The 20,636-nt window shown below is 49.5% G+C and overlaps 1 protein-coding gene across 2 annotated transcripts in view; it reads left to right on the forward strand.

The window, feature by feature from the left end:
* Positions 1-3,572: 3,572 nt before the first annotated feature.
* GAD1 (glutamate decarboxylase 1) overlaps positions 3,573-20,636 on the forward strand; it is a 36,103-nt gene continuing 19,039 nt past the window's right edge. Inside the window, exons 1-5 of one of the 2 annotated variants that reach the window (XM_005887585.3) lie at positions 3,573-3,678; positions 6,936-6,998; positions 13,226-13,384; positions 14,720-14,962; positions 18,024-18,114. In XM_005887585.3, the coding sequence (XP_005887647.1) occupies positions 3,597-3,678; positions 6,936-6,998; positions 13,226-13,384; positions 14,720-14,962; positions 18,024-18,114 (638 nt within the window). In that variant the 5' untranslated portion in view covers positions 3,573-3,596. The remainder of the gene's footprint in view (positions 3,679-6,935; positions 6,999-13,225; positions 13,385-14,719; positions 14,963-18,023; positions 18,115-20,636) is intronic. The other variant, XM_005887586.2, reaches the window with a different exon arrangement.

Below are 20,636 nucleotides of genomic sequence, written 5' to 3' on the forward strand. Positions count from 1 at the left end.
GGCGTCTTCCTGGTACAGCACACCCTGAGAGGAGCCTCCTCCTGCTGGCCTCCTAGCCCCAGCCCATCTCGAATGATTTATCACTAGCACCTGGGTCCTTGATTGGCACAACCATTTCTCTTAGGGAGAGCTGAGGAGCGGGCATGGGTGGAATTCCGAGCCTTTTTTCTTAGTAAACTGCGTTTTTCAAGCGTGGCAGAGATGCTGCGCGGTGCACGGTTTGGAGGGTTTTTTTCTGCGCGGAGTGGGCACGCCCACCTGCCCAGTCCTGAGCTCTGGGACCCAGAGTTGCAGTGACCTACGCCTGCCTTTCTGCATGCTCTTCCGTTTTTAAAAAGTGCCCGAGGTCTTACTGTAAGATTGAGAGAGGGCGACAGTATTTTCTTTAGTATCAAGGGCAACGCGGTTATTTCAAACCTCACAACGAGAACCCTCTTACTAAATCGGACTGTATCTTCCCAGGCGGAAGGGCGGAATCTTCCGTCTCCCTTATGGAATTTTCAGTGCTTTGTAAGATTTTCAGCATTCCCACTGTGTAATGGTGAAAGGCAATAAGACATTCAGAGAAGAATCAGGATTCCGGTGGACTAGCAAGGTCGAAGAAGTGTCCATAAATAACCCCTGCCTGCAGCATCGCAACAACAAAATCACTGTGAAAACGAGGAAAGAAATCACTGGTTACACTGTGTCACCCAGACACAATGATCAACTCAGTTTTGCCCTAAAGAAAAAGAAACTGGGGTGGAGAAAAGAGGACACCATAAATTAGAGAGGAGGGTGCCTGAGGGTTGGCTTGAAAAGGCGGGAGAAAAACAGCCACGCCAGCCCCTCCAGGTGTTGACCCTGGGGCGCAAGGAAAGACCCGGCCAGCACAGGGCCTCTCGGTCTCTGGCCGCCTGGCGCCATCTGGTGGAAATTTTTCCGTGAACGCCTTATACCGCGAGGGGCTTCGGAACGCGGCAGTTTGTTCAATCCGTCTAAATATTGCAAAAAGAGAATCCTTAAACAGCGTGAGACGAAGGGAGAGTGGAGGGGTGCGGGCCTGGGCAGAGATGGCCGGTCCGCTTCCCCCAGCCCAGCCCCGGGCCACCTCTATGCTCGGGTTCCCCTTGTGTGTGGAGCGGCGCTCGTGCGTGTTATTAACCTTCAGATGTGATCAATCAGGAGGACTCCTTTCCCCATCACCAAGGGAACAGAAGCTAGGGGGGAGCGTATAGTGGGTTGGAAATCGGACCCTTTTCTCTACGGAGGCACTCGGTAGTATGCGCCGGTGGAGTACTTGGGGAAGCTCCGAGCAGGATGAGAAAACTGAAGTGAAAAAGAGATGGAGTCCTCTACGGGTCTGCGAGTTCTCTCCTCATCTCTGCGTCCTTTGCTTTTACAACGAACCTGGCTCAGTAGAGAGCCAGCAAGGACATGACCCAGGGAGAGGTTTCCGCTCACGGAGGCATCAGAAAGCTGGGGGAGCCGCGGGGCAAGTAACAGAGGCAAAGCTACAGCTCTTGTCTTCTCGAGGATATGGTAATGGGGGAGAGGAAAGGGAGGGAGAAGCACTCAGCGAGGCAGAATTCTTCACAGAATTTCTCTTTTCCTTCTCCTTACCCGACCCTCTGCCTAGCTCAAAAAACAGAGCGTGTTGAGTACGTTCTGGATTACTCATAGGGCTTTTTCTTTTCTTTTTTTCCGGGTGCAAACCCGTGATCTGGGTTTATAATCGCCCTATAAAGCTCCAGAGGCGGTCAGGCACCTGCAAGGAGCCCCACGGCTCTGCCCACGAGCTGCCCCCGCGAGCAGCGGCCTCGTGATTCCCCTGCTGAGCCGGTCCCCGCCTCCCCACTCCGCCTCCGCCTCCCCCAAAGCCAAGCAGCCGTCTCTTCGGATCGCTCTCCTCTCTTCCAGGAGCTCGCGTGCGGGACGGTGCTAGCAAAAGAGAGGCTGCATCTGGAGGTGACGCCGGGCAGATTACGCCTGAGGCAGAGCCGGGCCGAGCCGGGCAGATCGCTGGGCGCTACGCAGAAGAGCGGCAGGAGCGCGCGGCTTGCTGTCTCCCAGCCTAGGTGGGTAAGCGCGCAACCGCCGGGACCTTCCCAGTGCCCAGTTGTGATTGTTCAGCTGGGTCCTGTTCAGCCGCGGTTTCATGGCCAACCCCCACCCCCAGAGTCTGTCGTCTATACCCTCCTGAACCGAGAGCTTCCCGCCCGCCCCAGTCTTAGCTCCCGGTTCCTGCGCGATGCAGAGACCTCAGCCTTCACAATCATCCTATCCCCATCAGCGAGATTCATGCCCCGAGGACGCACAGAGGCTGAGGCTCACGCAGAAGTGGAGAGAGAGCGATTTTCTCCTCCGCTTCCCGGCTGCGAGCACCGGTCTCACCAACGGGCTCCTGGCCAGCAGCAGCCGAAGGCGCGACTCAGAGTGGTAACCTGTTACTTCCCCAGAAACCGCTGTCTCCCAGCTGCCTACGTTGCTGTGCGAGTGCGCGCGCGGGGCTAGGTGTGGGGGTCCTATGGAGAGTGTGGAGGCGGTGGCCTGCGGGCGCTACTCTGCAGGCTCTTGTATCTACCCAGCTTTGCCCGCACTCTCTCTGTTCCCTGGCCTTCGGAAGCCATCGCACCAATGCTGAGCGCGGAGAAGGGACGCCGCGCACCTATCCTTATCTGCCGCCTCCCGCCCGCTGGGCACAAGTTGGTTTCCCCGGTGATATTCCCCTTTCTTGCCTCCCTCACCCTCCCCAGGTCTGTACAGCGAGAAATCCGGGGTGGAGGGGAAATACAGAAACAAGAATGGAGCCCGGTTCTTGGCTTCGAAATGGCTTAAAGCGGGTGGGGCAAGAGGGAGACGAGCGAGGTTCCGACTCGCTGCTTTCTGGCTGTCTGGAGTACAAGGTGACTGTATATCTTCCCCAGCCAAATCCGAGGGAGACCGTGAAAACACAAACCCCTTTTTCTCCTCTCACCTTGTCTCACCAAAGTCCCCGTTCCCTGGAGCAGTTAGCCTCCTTCTTTTTAGGGAATTAGCCAGACACAACAACGGGAACCAGACACCGAACCAGACGTGCCCGCCCTGTGCGCCCTCCTCCTGCTCACCAGCCCCCCCACCCGCCCCGCGCCCCTCCCGCCTGCCCGCCAGCCGGCTGCTGAGACCCAATACGGCTTGTCACGGCTGGGCTGGAAAATCGCGCACTGAGTCTCCCTAGCCCTCCTAGCCCAGCCGCCCGAACCCGCGCGACCTGCACTGGCCTTGGGTTCCCCTAGTCTCAGCGCTGCGCTCCAGGTCGCGCCACCGCGCCGCCAGACTGGAGAGGAGCCCGGGGCTACGTTGCGAGCGCCCGAATCCCAGAGCTCGCGTGCACGTCTCCTCCTCCCCCAGTCCCCAGCCTGGCGCTCCCCAACCCAGCCCGCCAGCTGCCCTTCCTTTCGCCTCTCCCTAGCCCAGACTTAAGCGGGAGCGTCCGCGCCCCCGCCCGCTCAATCGCCTCTCGCGCTCCTGGACCCCGGAAGCCCTCCCCATACAGCTCTCGAATCTCTTTGCAGCCTTTTCTAGTGCCCGACCGGCCGAGGACCCCGGACAGCAGAGGCCTCGGGACGACCGAGCTGATGGCGTCTTCGACCCCTTCTTCGTCCGCAACCTCCTCGAACGCGGGAGCGGACCCCAATACTACCAACCTGCGCCCCACAAGTAGGTCCTGCTCTAGTTTCCTATCAAATGATGGGGGCGCTGGACCTGAGGAGTCTGCGCTGGCGTAAAGGGAAGGGGGAGCGCGGAGATGATGGAGGCTAGAAAGAAATGGGGCCCTGACCCAGGTCTCAACCAGAGGTCGTTCGACTGCCAGGGATGCTAGGTGATTCCAGGGCGCTAAGAGAGTGGGAACCACACAGGGTCGGAGCGGCGGCGATCTTTCGCTACGGGTGAAGGACGCGCGGTGAGAGTGTTGTTTGTGTTGTGTTGTGTTGTGTGTGGTTTCTTTGCTAGGTGAGACGACCGGGGTCGGTGCACGGGGAGATGTGAGGAGCTGGGAGACTCAGCGGGAATAGAGTTTTCTATCTCCAGATTTCGTTGAGCCGAGATCTGACCCCTCCCCCTCCGTCTTTCCCCCTGGAAGTCTATAATCAGCGGAAATTTCGACGTTAATTGTAGCTTTTAGAAAACTCGGGGTCCCTAATTGCTCCAAATTTGCGTCGAGCTATTGACGAGTGAGGGAGAAGCCAGTGGCGAAAAAGGAGCATAAAACGTTCTGAGATTAAGCCTCTACATTTTAGACAATTAATTACATTTCAAAGACCAAAAAAAAAAAAAAAAAAAAGTGGGCCACATTCTGAGTGGCAAGAAGTGGGGAACAAGGAGGAGCCCAGAAGGTTTGCCAGGGAAGAAGGACAGAGCAGCCCTCTCTTTTTTCCGGGCCAGGAGACCTGTCAGCAGTGGACACCTCCCAAAGAGTGAAAGGGGGAACGAGATAAAAGGTGGTGGGAAGATTTATGTTTCCCCATCCCTAGCTCGGCGTGGCTCTTCAACCCATTTGTAGAATCTGGGCATAATTCGGATTGATTTCCTACCTCTTTGTAGAGGTGGGAAGATGGAGAAATTGTTTTCCGTTTTCCACTTTAGATTGAAATGGTCTCCCTCCAAATCTATCAGCTCCAGAGAGTAAGGGCCCCCAAATTTTTGTATAAAAAGGGGGCTTAAGGGTGGTACTGTGGTTGGAAAGAGGGCTCATTGCTTCGCTTTTATGGCACTTTCTATAAGCTTGAGAAAACATCAATTGTTCTCAACAAGGAAGGTTGGCAGGGGGCGGAGGAGGGAGTGGTCAGGTAAGCCCTTTATCCTACCCATAGGTGCTGCCCTTGGCTTCTTGGCAGAAGACCTCCTCTTAAATTTTTAGACTGCTTTCCAGTTCCCTTTGCAGCTCCGATGCCCCACCCCCAGGGAAGCTACAATTACCCACACAATAAAGAGAGACTCAAGAGAGCCGCCAGCCTTGGTGGCTCATGAGCTGCACACTGGCCACCAGAGCTGCTCGGAGGCCTGAGTGCCTTTGTCTGTTGCTGAGGCACAGATGGATTTCTTTTCCAGTTCTCTCCACATTTCCCGCCCCTTTTCTGCTGCCTTGGCAAGGGTGGGTATCCATAGTGTTCATCCACCCTCGAGTCCTGCACCCCCATCACGCCCCTACTTCCCAGAGGCAGCCCCCAGTGGAGCCCATGTGCCCAAACCTAGGTCCAGACCCAGTAGAGGCACTGACCTGAATTCATTTGTGGCCTGGAGGTCACGCCCGGAATTCGGGAATTCGCCAAGGCAGAGGGAAGATCCTGAAACACAGGTTCTGAGAAGCACCTGTCTTGTTTCCCGCCCCAACAGCCCAGCTGCGGTGAGCATCCCAGGCTGCACTCACTCACCTGGCTCTCTACCCACTCTTGCCTGCCCAGCTGGCTCCGCTTCTCTGCCCCTCCAAGGTCTCCTGGGAAGTGGCTTTGCTTAATTCACACAATTTTACACAACCTCTTACTGCAGCGACCCCGCCTCTTTGCCCTAGACCACTCAGTCTTCCCTACATCAAAGGGGCTCTCTCACTTCCTCTTCCCATCTCACTCCCTTTCTTTCACTGTAATCCCCAACTCTAAAAGGCAGTGCAATGGGTCTGAACTCCAAGCCATAGCTGAGTGACCTTGGAAAACTCTCCTCACCTCTCTGAGCCTCACTGTTACTATTTGTGAAAATGAGTCTTAGATTAACACTCCTCTTGCTTCATAAGATTATGAGGATTAGGTGGGATGACGTTTACAGTGAAAGCACTGCACCGGGTGGAAATAGCACTTTACCTTAAAGGTGCTGTTACTGGGGTTTAGCTTTCGCACTGATTTACTGTCTGTTGCAGGAACTCCATCTGTGACACGCTGTCTCTCTGACACGCTGTCTCTCTGACGTTGGGCTAGTTCCTCTCCCCGCTGAGGCTCTGTTGTGCCTCGGGTTTAATGGATGTCATTCTCCTTATCGCAGCCAACATTCGTCCGGGGCTGAAGGCACCGGCCAGGATGGGGTGGGGGATGGGAGGAACTAGAGACGCCTTGCTATGAGGAATCTGAGAATTTCTCGCTAGGCCCACCACACCAGGTCGCACGCGGGCTCCTCAGGCACCCCTGCACTCCTAGATGGAAGTTGAATCCTGAAGGCAGGCTAGACACTGAGGAGTCTGAGAATACGGCAGCTCCTGAGTCCCCGATTTAGACCTCGAGAAAAAGTGTCTGATTCCCTTTACTTCTAGAGATGCCGGAGGGAAGGGTTAATGAGGGGCAGGTTAGGAAGAGGGGGCAGGGATGAAGACCCCAGGCGCACTATTGTCTTACTGACTCCCCAGTCCCACTGAAGAGCAGCCAAGCGAGCCCGATCATCTAGTCAAATACTATTTTTCACCCAATTAATTCCTGAACTCTTCCGCGACCCCATTTCATGCCAGTTTATTTTAAGCTGCCACTCGGCTGGAGACCCGCCAAGAAATTATGAGACGCGTTGGTCCCAGATGTCTCTTGTGTTCCCTTTCCTGGCTGCTGTGGTCGCCCTTCGGGCAGAGACCAAGGGACAGGGCCTGCGGGTGGGTGCTGGCCAACTGAGGAGCCAGCCCTGTCCCACTCCGCGACCCCTCGGCGGCCACCCGACTTGAATGGCTGGGGTCGCTTGGAGGCCCAGCAGAGCGCGGGGCGCGCGGCCTCTCAGAGACACTGTTCCCTATCTGAAGTAGAATCGGAAAGGGACTGTGGTGGGTTCTCTGAGGGCACGAGTCTCCCTGTCAGCCCAAAGGTCAGACTCAGCTCGTTGGGGAAAGAGCTATTTAATGAGGCGCACTGGCAAAGACTTGCCCCCACCCTCCCCAGAACACCTTTGCCTTCGACCGGGTCCCAGACTGTCCGAGCCTCACTGAACGCACGTCTCTTGCTTTCTAGCGTATGACACCTGGTGCGGCGTGGCCCATGGATGCACCAGAAAACTGGGGCTGAAGATCTGCGGTGAGTGAAAGGGCCCGCTGGGCCCCAAAGGGCTTCGAGGCGAGCTGGCTTGGCGGGTTTGGGAGAGTGGGATGTAAGCGGAAGGGAATCCTGGCTTCTGAATGTTTTCGGAAGTGTCTACAGCCCCGACGCCAGGCGGAGACGCTCCTCTGCGGCTCTTGACCTTCATCTGCCCTCTTCTGACCTGTTCCCAAGGGATCTTTTCCGATAGGGTCCAGGGGTCGGGGCTCCCCTGGCTGGGGACGAGCACAGCGCCCCAGCACTACAGCCTCGCTCGCTCTTCGTGCCCCGCGCTGGGGCAGTTCTGACTGGAGCGCTCGGCCTGTGTGTCGCGAAGGTGGAGTAAAAAGGTCTGGCTTTCCTGGAGAGCAGGCCTAAGACGAGATACACGGCTAAGACGGTGGCTAACGCGTCGTACCTGTTCCGCCTCCACCATTGCGGGTTGAAAGTGGGCTTCTCGGCTGGACATTTTTGCCCCGAGATGTCAAAACGGATTCAGATTGCGTTCTTTGAGGCCTTGGAGACCAAAAGAAAGGATTGCCAGCAGCCCTAGGTGGCCTGCCTGGAGGAAGTGCGGGCAGTGCAAGCTAGAGGTTTTGCGGAGCTTGCCCTTGAAGGGAGAGGGAAGGGAAAGGGGGCCAAGGGGGCGTGGGGCCGCAAGAGGGAAAGAGGGGGTGTCGGGCACGATTCGTCAGAAAGGAAGGAACAATAGATCTGGGAGCTGGAGGGGAGGAAAGAACAGCTCTCCAGAGACGTGAGGATCCGAAATGAAAACGCCCAATGGGGTGTGATTTTTTTTTTTTTTTAAGGAAAAAAAGATTTGTTCGAAGGGACACAGCTGAGTGGCTCCGGCTGAACAATGAGGACTTGCTTTCCTTGCTACATTTCACCGTCTAAAATCTCTAGCCTTATCGGGCCCAGAAAATACGGACGTCCCCGGGCAGGGGCAGGAGAGGCGGGGGAAGATTAACGAGGGGCTTATTAAAAGGCAGTCGCTCAGCTGCTGCGCTCGGGAGATAGCAGCGGCGCAGGCGTGGGCGCGTGCGCCCACCCAGCCCCGCGAGCAAGCCGGCGAGCCCGTGGCCTCTGGGACAGATCTTCCTGGGGCCCTGCATCCTGGGGCCCCAGGGCGGCGGCAGTTGGTGGCCTGAGCAAGAAGACTTATTTAGCAGTTTCTGGGAGAAACCCACTTTCCCCTGCCTGACCGCGCGGCGCCCTCCCTGCGATTCTGGGGCTTCGTCCCCTTGATCCTAGGAGCAGCAATTACGGCGAGGAAGGGTTGCTCAACTCCAGGACCTAGGCGTTCTGCGGGGAAAGCCCAGCCTTGGCTTTGGCCCTCTCCCCTGCACGCGAGTCCTGGGGCCGCGTCCCCGCGCGGGGGCACCAGGCGGCGGCCGAGCTTTGTTCTATAAATAACCCCCTCCCCCCGCCGCCATTCCCGACTTAATAGCCCGTTTCGCGCCAGGTCCCTTCGGCGGCCGCGGCGCTTGGCTTCGTCAGCCGTCATTGTCATGCAGCTGGGCAAGCAGAACTGAGCGGGCCCTGGGCGCCCGCCACGGTCGAGGGCGGGGTGCGGGCGGCTGGGGCCGAGAGCTGCTTTCCCCGCGATGCAAGCTTTGCCTGGAGGGCGGCCCTCGTCCATCCTGGTCCTAGCTTCCTGGCCTCGGTCCCGGGCGGTGCCCCCTGTTGCCCCGACTACAGCCCTTCGGAGTCTGGGAGAAAAAAAAATCTAAACGCCGCTTCGGGAGACACACCCGAAGTGCCCCGAAAGGGTAGAGGGGCAGGAGCATCCCTGGATCCGGGATTAGGTGTCCCGGAACTGGGGTCCGCGAACTGGGAAGTAGAGGCTTGCATTAACTTCCTCGGAAGAGGAGCTCTGGCGGAATTTGGGGGCTAGCATCCTCGGGGAGTTTCTTCTGTTTTTACCCTCCTCCCCAACACTAATTTCAAGAAAGTTGCAACCCCTGTAACAGGAGAGGGCTGGCAGTTTGCCCACGGGAAACTGGCTTCTGCTAGTATGCAAGCTTTGGGGGCCACAGGCTAGAAGGCTTTACAATAAGTTGGATTCTGAAAGGCAACACCGAGAGGATTTGTTTTTCCGTACTTTGAGCCAGCTTGGGCTTTCCATTTTAGTCTAGCTCCCGGAGGCAAAGTGCAGTCTTTGGTTTTGACCTGAATCCACAGCCGGTCCCCTCCTCCACACACAGATACCCACCCCGCTTTCATCCCAGGCCTTTGTGGGCTTGTAAGGTGCCCTCTTGGCCTGACACTATCCAGGTTGGTTTGACCTTTCACCTTAAGATGGTTGAGGGGACTAATGGTCATTTTCTCATTTCCAAATCCATTGCCCTGGGTAACCCCTATTAAACGTTTCAGTGCCTTGCCAAGATTCAACCTCTTTCACTCTCCTATCCCCATCCCCAACCAGAAAAACAAAGCTGCTAGGAAGGCCCTTGGTCTCACTGGTGGGACCCTTAGTTCTGGAGGCAGAATCACCTGGGAGAGCAGTCAGCCAGGAGAAACCCCAGGACTTGCCAAGAGGTGGAGAGCAGGGTGGTTATAGGTACGATGGTGTGACCTAAATAGAAGGAGATACAGGGAGCCCTGAATTCTGTTACTGTGCTCTGCTGACTTACTGGTGAGTCCTTGGGGCTCAACCACTTCTTTATGCAGAGCTCCCAAACTGGCTCCCAGTTACAGCCCCTGAGCTGTTTTATTTAGCCCCGTGCAGTGTGTTTACGTGTGTGTCTTATTTTGTGTCAGTCACCAGCTTTTAAACATAGATTTCGAATTCTCTATGCTTACGTTTCTTGAAACTAAAAAAAAAGTGTTTGAGGTAGAGGAGAGATCTGGCAGGGTACTCATATTCCAGAAAAGTCAGGAAAAGAACCCCGTTCTCTGATTTACTGCTGCTAAGTCACTTCAGTCGTGTCCGACTCTGTGTGACCCCATAGACGGCAGCCCACCAGGCTCCCCCGTCCCTGGGATTCTCCAGGCAAGAACACTGGAGTGGGTTGCCATTCCCTTCTCCAATGCATGAAAGTGAAAAGTGAAAGTGAAGTCGCTCAGTCATGTCCTACTCTTAGCGACCCCATGGACTGCAGCCTACCAGGCTCCTCCATCCATGGGATTTTCCAGGCAGGAGTACTGGAGTGGGGTGCCATTGCCTTCTCTGACCCCTTCCTCTAGGGAGATGCAATTCCATGCTATAGCTTGATGGGTGACAGCATGGGCTTGGGCTTCAGGCCTCACTTGCTCCCTTGGCCAGGTAAGCCTTATGCCAGGCTCAGTTCAAAGCCCCACTTGGAAACAACCAGCTTGAACCCAGTGCTTTCTAATTCCTCACACTTCCCCCAACTCATGGGGCTGATTAGGCCTTTGAGTGTGGGGTCGGCTGTGAGGAACCAGCAGCAGAGCCCAGAGAGGCCCCACTGAGGCAAGTGGAAGAGAGCCGAAGCTGCGGTCAGCTTTGATCAGGTTGTAGCACCTCTTTGCCTCCTAAGACTGTTAAGTGACCAGTTGTTCACAGGCTTAAAGTGAGTGAAAATCGTTCAGTTGTGTCTGACTCTTTGTAACCCTGTAGACTATACAGTCCATGGAATTCTCCAGGCCACAATACTGGAGTGGGTATTCCCTTCTCCAGGGATCTTCCCAACCCAGGGATCAAACCCAGGTCTCCTGCATTGCAGGCAGATTCTTTACCTACAGTCTGAGCCACCAGGGAAACCAGGTCCTTATAGCTGAGATATAGAGCAAAAGGGAGTACAGTCTGCATCAGTCTCAGGGGCCTCTGCTTCTAAGACCACTTGCTAGCCAGGGAGGTTGTCAAAGCACTAACCTCAGTGTCCTTGAGGACATTGTCCACCACCTCATCATCCTTGGAGAAGCATACAGTTCCTTCCAGAACCTCTCAGAGCCCAGAGAGGCTGGGGCTATTGACCTTTTTTTGAGGCTCCCAATACTTTAGAAAACATATACCTTCCCAAAGAAGTGTTATTGTGCAAATCATATCCATTAAATGTTTACATTAGCAAATTAATGGCTTTTATCATGGATTATAATGTAGTATTGGCTCAGATGGTAAAGAATCCGCCTGCAATGCAGGAGACCTGGGTTCAGTCCGTGAGTTGGGAGGATCCCCTGGAGAAGGGAATGTCTACCCACTTCAGTATTCTGGCCTGGAGCATTCCATGGACAGAGGAGCCTGGCAGGCTACAATCCATGGGGTCACAAAGAGCCGGACACGACTGAGTGACTTTCACCTTCATAATGTAGTATAAGTTGTGCTATGCATGAGATAATTACAAGATGTATAGAACACACTAGTTCCTAGTGCACTCCAGGAAGTGTGGTTCAGGAATGGGATGCAGGTTTAAAGTTGCGTTGTAATTGTCATCTTCCATTCCTATTAGGACACCTCTGGGAATGCCTGTGTCAAGAAATCCTTGGGAGATAATCCCCAAAGCCCAAATGCAGGTCCTGGTCCTTTCCCAGAGGAAAGGAGATGCTCAGGGGTTTCAAGGCAGAGACTTTTCCAGGGAGTGAGTCAGAGCCAACCAGAAGTCAGAGACCTGGAGAGCGGGAGTTCAGCAAGGCGGGACCTCATCTCCATTAGAGCACCTGGACATGGTCTTTTCAGCCTGAGAGATTCCACAGCTGCCAGTTCTGGGCGTAGGGGAGCAGTCTTACCCAGGAGCCAGGTGATCCTGCACCCCTCTGGTAAGTGAATGAGGGCTTCTGGTTTAGGACTCTAAGGGTTCGAAGGAGGAACTCAAAGTAGGAGAAGAGGTGAGGGAGAAGATGCAACCCCTATCTTCATATCTAAGTGTGGAGCTCTATTATAGGGTATCCCCAGCCTTCTGATGTCCTTTGGAGCTTTAGTGATACTTTTAAAAAGTGCTGGGAACAGTTGAAGTCCTGGTACCTCTGCCTTTCTAGTCTTCCCTCCAAAAATAGACCCTGCTCCTGCATGTGGGAGGATTCTAATCACCCCCGCCTTCCCCCTGCATTCCTCCTTCCTCCACCCCTCACCACTGAATTACAGTCCTGGGGAAGTAAAGCTGAATTTCCCAGAATAACTTGCCTCTCTTCCAACCTCTTGGGACTTTCCTCCAAGCTTGCCTTGTGACATTTGTGGCTCCCCAAGGATCTTGGAATCTACAAATACAGCTTTGGGGTCACCAAGAAACTTAGAACTTTCTTCCTCTTTTCAGGGTGTTGTATTTCTGACTAAGATTGAGACTGAGTTGAAGGAGATGAGGGAAGGAACAGAAGCAGGGATGGGTGGAGGTACTGAGGGAGGAAATAGTGCTCTTGGCTGGCAGAGTCTCCAGCCCTTTCAGTTCAGCCTGCTTCTGGGTTTGCCGCTGCTAATGTTTGCACTGCTCTCCTCAAACAGGAGAGACTTCCATCCCTTCTGAGAGGCAGAGGGGAGGGCTTTGACTCCCCCCTGGACTCAGAGTTCATCTCCATGGAGTTCTTCTCAATGTATTACATTGTTGGTCACCAGCTGCCAAACTGTAAGCTCCTGGAGAAGAGGGGATCTCTCTCATTTATCTTTATTTGTCCACCATCCTAAATGCTTAGCTTAAGTCCTTTTCCACAATAGGTGCTCAATACGTATTTATAGAATTAAATGTCACCAGACATAAAATTTTAGGCTTTCTTGTCTCTTTATCCAATACCTTTATTTAAGAGGGGAGGGAACAGGGAAAGCTGTACTTCAGGTTTGGGTCAAAAAATTAAACTTATATTCAACCCTGGTAGCATTTACCTGGTGTACCCAAGGAAAGCACCTTCCCCAGTGCTCAGTGCTGGTCCTCACCTCCTCCTCCCTCTGGCTGCACAGCCCGTAAACCCAGTACTGGCAGCATCCTCTCTGTTTGCATCCCTTCCCTTAAAACCCCATCCTGGGGCTGGTTACTGGAGTGGAAGCTGTCCAATTGACTTAATTCTGCATTCACTGTCATGTTCAGAGAGGAGAATGGGCTTCACTTACTGTTTTTCTCTCTTGCATGACTGGGTCTGTACCACTGATGACACTTGACACTGCCCCCTCCCCGCCTGAAGGCGAGCAGTGCCAGGGCCCTTACATTGAAAACACAGACACGTGGCTTCTTCTCAGGGGATGCGAGGATCCTGCTTGGAGAGTCAACCTGGGCCGGCAGCTAATCCTGTGAGGCTGGGAGTTCGCTGCCCTTCCTCTGACCCAGCTTCTTGTGCTACAGGCTTCTTGCAGAGGACCAACAGCCTGGAAGAGAAGAGCAGGCTTGTGAGCGCCTTCAAGGAGAGGCAGTCCTCCAAGAACCTGCTTTCCTGTGAAAACAGTGACAAGGATGGCCGCTTCCGCCGCACAGAGACAGACTTCTCCAACCTGTTCGCCCGAGGTACTCCCCACCCCCACCCCAGCCCCAGCGCTAGCCAGTAGGCTCCTTATTGGAGTTTCTTTACTTTCTCCTGAACTTTTGCTGATCTTACCAAAAGAAGTTATTATTCCCTCTGAAGCATCATAAAACTGCTTTCCCAACATCTGATTAGAATATTCTCCCTCCTTCCATACTGTCCAGGTCGCCATCCTTTGAAAGCTGGATGAGGATAATCAGTAAAACAATCAACTCTAAAGATACTTGCAGGGACAAATGTAGATTCATAGAATCTGAAAATCCAGAACAAGCTTACATATAAGAAAATCCAATGATTCTCTTAATAGCGTTTATGCTCCAAGAGTAGTGGCCACTACAACAACAAAATCACCCTGTGGAGAGCTGTGTAACTGGGCCTCATGACCAAATTGCTGTCCTAAAGCTCGTTTTTCTTTTGAAGATCTTTCAGTCACTATTGCTGCCCCTACAACAGTCTCAGCAGGTGCTTTCCCAGTCTTTCTCGATGAGCTCAAAGGTAAACCCATCACCACACCCTTCCATGAGCTCCCCACAAGCCGTGGAGGCCAAACAGGAAGAGTAAACAAGACTAACAAAATATGAGAGGGGTAATCTGAAGAACAGACAAAGAACATCATTACAGCCAGTCTGTTCTTGAGCTGTGACTGACAACTTCAGCTTTTGTCCGTGGCTGCCTTGCCTGTCTGACTCTGCCTAACAAAAGTTGGAACACAGAATCATGTCCTGGCATCCCAAAGGCCGAGCTGCAAAGGATAAGGTCAAGAGACAGGCAGGAGTTCCCTCTCCCACCCTCCTAAGCTTCATCTTCCAGTTCTAGTTTTCAGTCCAAGGACATAAAGAACCACCGTCTTCAGGGAGTCCTCAGCCTCTACCCACAGAAGCCTCACCTTCCATCAGCAATAGATCAAGCACATCATAATAACACCAAACCAAAAGCCCAGTGTCTGAGCCAGATGTACAGAGACATACCTGGTTCTAGGGCAGCAAGACAGAAGCCCTGTACATCACATGCCTGACAGGTGCCCAAATGAATAACAGTGGTATTGAGCAGTGGTAGGCTGCTCATGGCTTCTCAAAGCTTTCTATTTATGAGCATATTAACTGTCAGAAAGTCTGTGAACTCCCAGGGAGTATAAGCAACACTTCTGTGTATGCGATTATGTACATTTTTCTGCAAAGATGGTACAACAGATAATGCACATATGTATCCTGGAAGGAAATTAGGCCTATATAAAGATACCATGGATATTAGGGATTTCTAAGCTGAGGGAATCCAGATAGGAGTCAGGTGATAACCACTCATTGACTTTTCCCCCTCAGATCTGCTTCCGGCTAAGAACGGGGAGGAGCAAACTGTGCAATTCCTGTTGGAGGTGGTGGACATACTCCTCAACTATGTCCGGAAGACGTTCGATCGCTCCACCAAAGTGCTGGACTTCCACCACCCCCACCAGCTGCTGGAAGGCATGGAGGGCTTCAACTTGGAACTCTCTGACCACCCCGAGTCCCTGGAGCAGATCCTGGTTGACTGCAGAGACACCCTGAAATATGGGGTCCGCACAGGTAATGTTGGGGGCCAAGTGGACCTGCAGAAGCACCTTTGCCCTGCGGCAGACCTTTGCCAGTGGTCAGGATGAAGAAACACAGACCCTGGTGAAGGAAGCAGCAAAGTACTCCCTGACCACAGAACCTCCAGAGGCACCAGCAGTTGGGGGAAGGCCCAACCCTGGCCTTATTATTATTTATTGTTGTAAAAGCCCATCATTATTTATTGTTGTAAAAATAGACTTAAAGGATACAGATACATGGTGCTGTGTCAAGTTCTATATAGAGTTTCATTGTTGATTTTAGGTTCTTCCCAACCTAAAGAGAGCAGAATGGTCCATCCCTCACTTCTTTTCTCTCTTCTGTTTTCATCCCTGCCTCATTTCTGATGAATCTTACGCTTGCCTGTCCCTGAAACTGGGGAGTATTGGGCCCACTTCCTTTTCTTTCTATACTAGTTTCCTATGGCTGCTACAAACTGGGTAACTTAAGACAACAGAAATTTATGTTTTCTCACAGTTCTGAAGGTTCACATTCTGAAGGCTAGAAGTTCAAGATCCAGGTGTCTGCAGGGCCATGCTATCCCTGAAGACTCTTGAGTGGGATCCATCCTTACCTCTTCCAGCATCCAGTTGTGGGAATTCCCTGGCATTCCTTGTCTTGTAGATGCATCACTCAGTCTTTGCTTTCACCTTCACATGACATTTTCCATGTGTGTGTCCAGATTTCTGTCTTCTTTGGATTAGGGGCTTCCCCAATCCAGTGTGGCCCCATCTTAACTTGTTTACATCCACAAAGACCCTATTTCCAAATGGAGTCACAGGAATCAGGGGTTAACACTTGAACGTGTCTTTTACGGGACACAGTTCAACTCACCGCACCTTCTATTTTCCAGGCCCCATGGTCACACACTTAGACACTCTTCTCATTCTGTTCCATCCTGTGGAGTTTAGAGGTTCTGAGGCACCAAATGCTGTCTCCAGTGGGGAGCCCTGGAGGATACCCTCTTTCCTCCTTTCTGTGTTATAGGAGCTCTCTCTACTTGGTAATCCTGGCCAAAGTACCTCAAGTTCAAAGACTTTGAGGATCTCTGTCTGGCTCTTTCTAAGCCTAGGAATCAAGCAGTGGTTTCTTCTTCCTACCGTCTTTCCCCACTGCATCCTGGCTTTCCTGAGCTCTTGGGCAAACAGATGGACAGGAATTGGCAGTCCGTGGCATAGTTGTCACCACAGGGAAGTCCCCGGGGCCATGACTGATAGCATCTTGTTCTCTCTCTCTCTCCCCTTTATTATCTTGCTCACTCTTCCTAGTCATTTGAAGATATGACTGGGGAGGGTGTGGTAATAGAGCTGAGTAAGACTACTGGATGTTAAAAACAAGGGTTATAATGAAATAACGAGGCTTGCCAAAGAATTCCCAAACAGCTTTTGAAGTCTGCCAACACCACTGGTTATAAGGGTAGCTTCCTTGAATAACTGCAAAATGGCCAAGACTCAATTATATTACAAAGTCTGCGTTTGATTTTTAAAGAAGAGTGTGTTTGTCAGTTCAGTTATATCTCGCCTTGGTCTGATGGCTAATCTGTTCCTGGATATTGTTTCTCTTTTGTCTGAAGGCATTTGTTAGTCTGTGTCCATCTTTTGTCTTTGCTATGCAACATGATTTGGATATATTGTCAACTGGTGTGATTGCATTTATTTATGATTCAAACCTGTATTAAAATGAAATATTTATTTTCAAGTGAGTATTAAATATATACATATGTACACACACACACTTATTTATATGGACTTCAACAAAATTAGTTATGTTGTAGGAGATACAGATTTTGTTGGCACTGACATAAGTAGAACAAAATGAACTAGTTTAAGCTATTTAGAGTAATTTACATGAATGTCTGGAATCTGGCCTTGAACTTACACTAAGCTTACTATTTATGCTTCTTTTATTTTCTCTAAAGATCAGTATTATTTTTCAAGGACTCTTGGAGTGCAGAGATTGGTATATTCTGCTATAAGAAGTCCTAGTCCAGATGTTCTGAATGAGTCCTCGTCACATGGAGGGAAGGGCAGACTTTCAAAGAGAAGGACTCAGATCAGGAACATTCCAACATTAGCTCTCTGACAGTTATTTCAGAAGCACAAGCAATTTCTGCTGGAAACACAGCAGTCAGCACATCTTTCTAACACCAGTTCTCTGTCAGACACCCCTAGGTAATCTATTGCAATGGCTCCTTCATGACAGCCAAACCTGCTGTGTGGGGTTGAGTTTTCCCATGAACACCAAATTGGCCAAAATTTGGCAATAATCCTGAATTTGCCGTTGGCGAGAACAAAGCCTGATAAAGCATGTGGTGGGTTGAAAATGGCTTTTAAGTTATATAATAATGTAAATTATTCTACCAACAAGTCAGTGAATGAATGAGGCTGTGTCTGCCCCTGTTTCACAGAGCAGATGCCAGGTCACCTCAGCAACATATGTAGTTTAACAGTCATCCAACTATATGTGGGCAAAATACACCAGTGCCTGACATCATTTTGGACTGACACAGAGGCCCAGAGAGTGATGGCATGCCTTGGCACCAGCCACAGAGCTGGCATCAGCTCTGCACAGGCACAGGCCCCCTCTGAGGCCTGCAGCCTCTTCTTCTCCATGAGTATACCTTGACTTGGGTATTAAAAGCTTGAGATGTTAAATTAAAAATTGAAATATTTATGGAGAAAAATTTGACCACCACATCCAGATTTGTTTTTTTTTTTTTTTTTTTTAAAAACACAGCAGCAGAGCTCATCTGGAAATCAACAAATAAGATACTGGACAGATTTTTCTTTTTATGACATTGGATTTTTAATTTAAAAGCATTATGCTTTAGAAACATGAGTTTGAGAGCCATCTTCAGTGCTAAATGTTGATAAAGTGTGGGTCAACCTCCCCTTCCTTCAGTATTCTTGGGCAACCCTATTAGGCCATTGGGATGGAGGTCCCATCACTGTGGCATAGTGGAGTGGAACTTTTGAATTGAAGACAGAGTGAAAAATCTGAGTATGCCTTGATACTTGTCTGTTACTCACCTCTTTAGGTCATCCACGATTTTTCAACCAGCTCTCCACAGGATTGGATATCATTGGTTTAGCTGGCGAGTGGCTGACATCAACTGCCAATACCAATATGTAAGTCCCACATATTATTTTCATGTAAGCAACCATGTTGTCTGAATATGGCTTGTTGGGGTAAAAGTCCAATTCCAATGGTTCTATAAAAATTTTTATGACATTTGCCTTCGTCGTCTTTTCTCTTAAAATCTTAGGTTTATCACAGTTCTGAATTAATGATGGATGGTTGATAAACTATATTTTAATTGAATAATGCAGTTTAATAAGAACATGGTCATAAGAAGTAATAACTCTAACTTTTAAAGTTTAGTGTGAAACTTCATGTTAAAAGACTTAGCATTTCTTAGTGATATGTTTAAAGAAGTCATGTTTTGGGGTACAATCTTGGTCCATTTTCCCACCCAAGGATATTGCTCCTTATCATTTAAGTCATATTTTCTTCAAAATTAAAGGGGACTGTAAAGCCACAAACCAATTTGATCAGCCTATGCTGAACCAGAAATTCTAAAACAATTCATGTAGTGATAGTCCTTTGAAAGGAATTATATATTGCTTTGAAAGGAATTATATGTTCCTTTCAAAATAATTGATTGTTTTTCTGAATGTGAAATTTTTTTCATATTTATTTAAGTAGGCAAAGCCAAAGTCTTCCAAAGCCTTTGCTTCTAAGTTCTTGTAAATTTATTTGAAACTGATCTAAAGTCCTGGTGGGTATGAGGGGTGTGTGTGCAAGTAATATTTGGGTACTCTTCTGGTAATCACCCTACAGTTTATTCTTACATGCACATGCCCTCTCTGAAGACAAGGACAGACTACTAGTTGATGGAAAGTCATCATAACCTACTGAGTACTGTCTTTTCTTTAACTTTATGATAATGTTTACCACTCTCTGTATATCCAGACAATGGTACTACATTCTATGAAAGTATCCAGAGGGAAATAATATGGTTATTGCAACAATTTTTAAGTGACTTTATAAGAGTTATATGGATTTTAGTCACTAGAAATATTTGGAAAATAACTATCTACTTTTTAAGTTTGTGGTAAAGTAGGCTTGAAAATTAAATTTAGCTTAAAGAGTGGTATTATTTAAAAAGATAAATTTCATTTGACATCAAGATAGAATGTAAGTTATTAAAGTTCTAGGTATTCTATTTTTCTTAAATAAACTACTACCAGCCACAAAGCCTGAAAGGGCATTTTAAACTTATATTGATTTGTGTGTGTTCCAAAGCTGTTTAATGATGTGACTCAAAATACTTAACTACATTCAGAAAAATTTCTATTAATTAAGGATTCCTTCTTTGTTTATTCATTTAAAACAATGACAAAATTTAAAAAGCAAATGTGATAACCAAGGCCATTAGTGCTAAAAGGCATAAAAGATTAAATTGATTGAAAAGCAAAATGGTTTTCCTGCTCCCTGCTTGTAAATCAAGTTTAACTTCATGGATTGTCCGTGTTGGATCACTGAGGCTCTGGAGAACTGGGAGGAATTCGGGTCAAAGATACAATCACCTGTATGATCTCCTCAACAAAACCTCCTCTTCCAGTCTTTATAATCTTTGTGGTTTGTGAGATAAAAAAACATATCAGCAAACATAGACATCATAATATATTAATTATAACTTGAAAAAGATGCTAATGCTTAATTGAACATCTCACAGTAAGGAATTATTTTAATTAGAAAGTTTAGCTTTTTAAAAGAAACTTAAGTATTTAGAAAATAAATGAGAAAAATAGAGTAAAAGGTATATACACATTAAGGCCCAAGGACCCTTAATTATATATAAGCACCGAATTTTCTCAGTGTCTTTAAATGTGTGTTCTGTAGGCCTCTTGGCTGTGATCTCCTAATATATATATATATAGCTCAATCTCAAGGTAAATAAAAGAAATTCACCCTGTTGAACCATTTAGGACCACATATTCTCCTAAAAGGCTTTCCTTTAACCAAGGCGATCTCACAAATTCTTTTTTTTTTTTTTTTTGGTATGTGTTCATAAAATCAAAGTCCCTTACTCTTTCCTTAGCTCAGCCATGAAATGCTAAAATATTGCCCAGCCATCTGAGGTCAAGGCCAGTCCAACTAAATGGCACATAGTAATTGCAGCTGTACTGAACAGTGGATATTTATAAAATATGATCCGATTCCAACAGATCGATCGCAAAGGTTATTTACAATTGTGAAATCGTTTCTGTCAGTTCTCAAGACAAGGCATTGTCTGAAGAAGTAATAACTATTATCTAGAAATTGTTCTAAGCCAGTTCCCCTGGAAGACCATGAAATGTGGCAGCACTGTCAGGAGCTTGTGTAGAAATTGGCTCCCTTGTGACAGTACCTTCTCCAACTGGGAACAGTGTTCAAAATAAGTTTAGGAAAGAATGGCAAAAAGGTCTTTTCTGACTGAGTAGGATTTAATTAGGGATATACTCATTTTTTGATCTGCAATATTCATTGAGTTTGGGTGGCACTGGAAATACAGAATAATAACTACATTCCTCAGTATAGTCTCTTTAAAAGAACCATCCAATGTTTCCATCCCGGTGACAAAGTATAAGGCACCTGATGGTTAGAA

This window comes from Bos mutus, chromosome 2, assembly GCF_027580195.1.
Source record: "Bos mutus isolate GX-2022 chromosome 2, NWIPB_WYAK_1.1, whole genome shotgun sequence".
Taxonomy (NCBI): Eukaryota; Metazoa; Chordata; class Mammalia; order Artiodactyla; family Bovidae; genus Bos; species Bos mutus.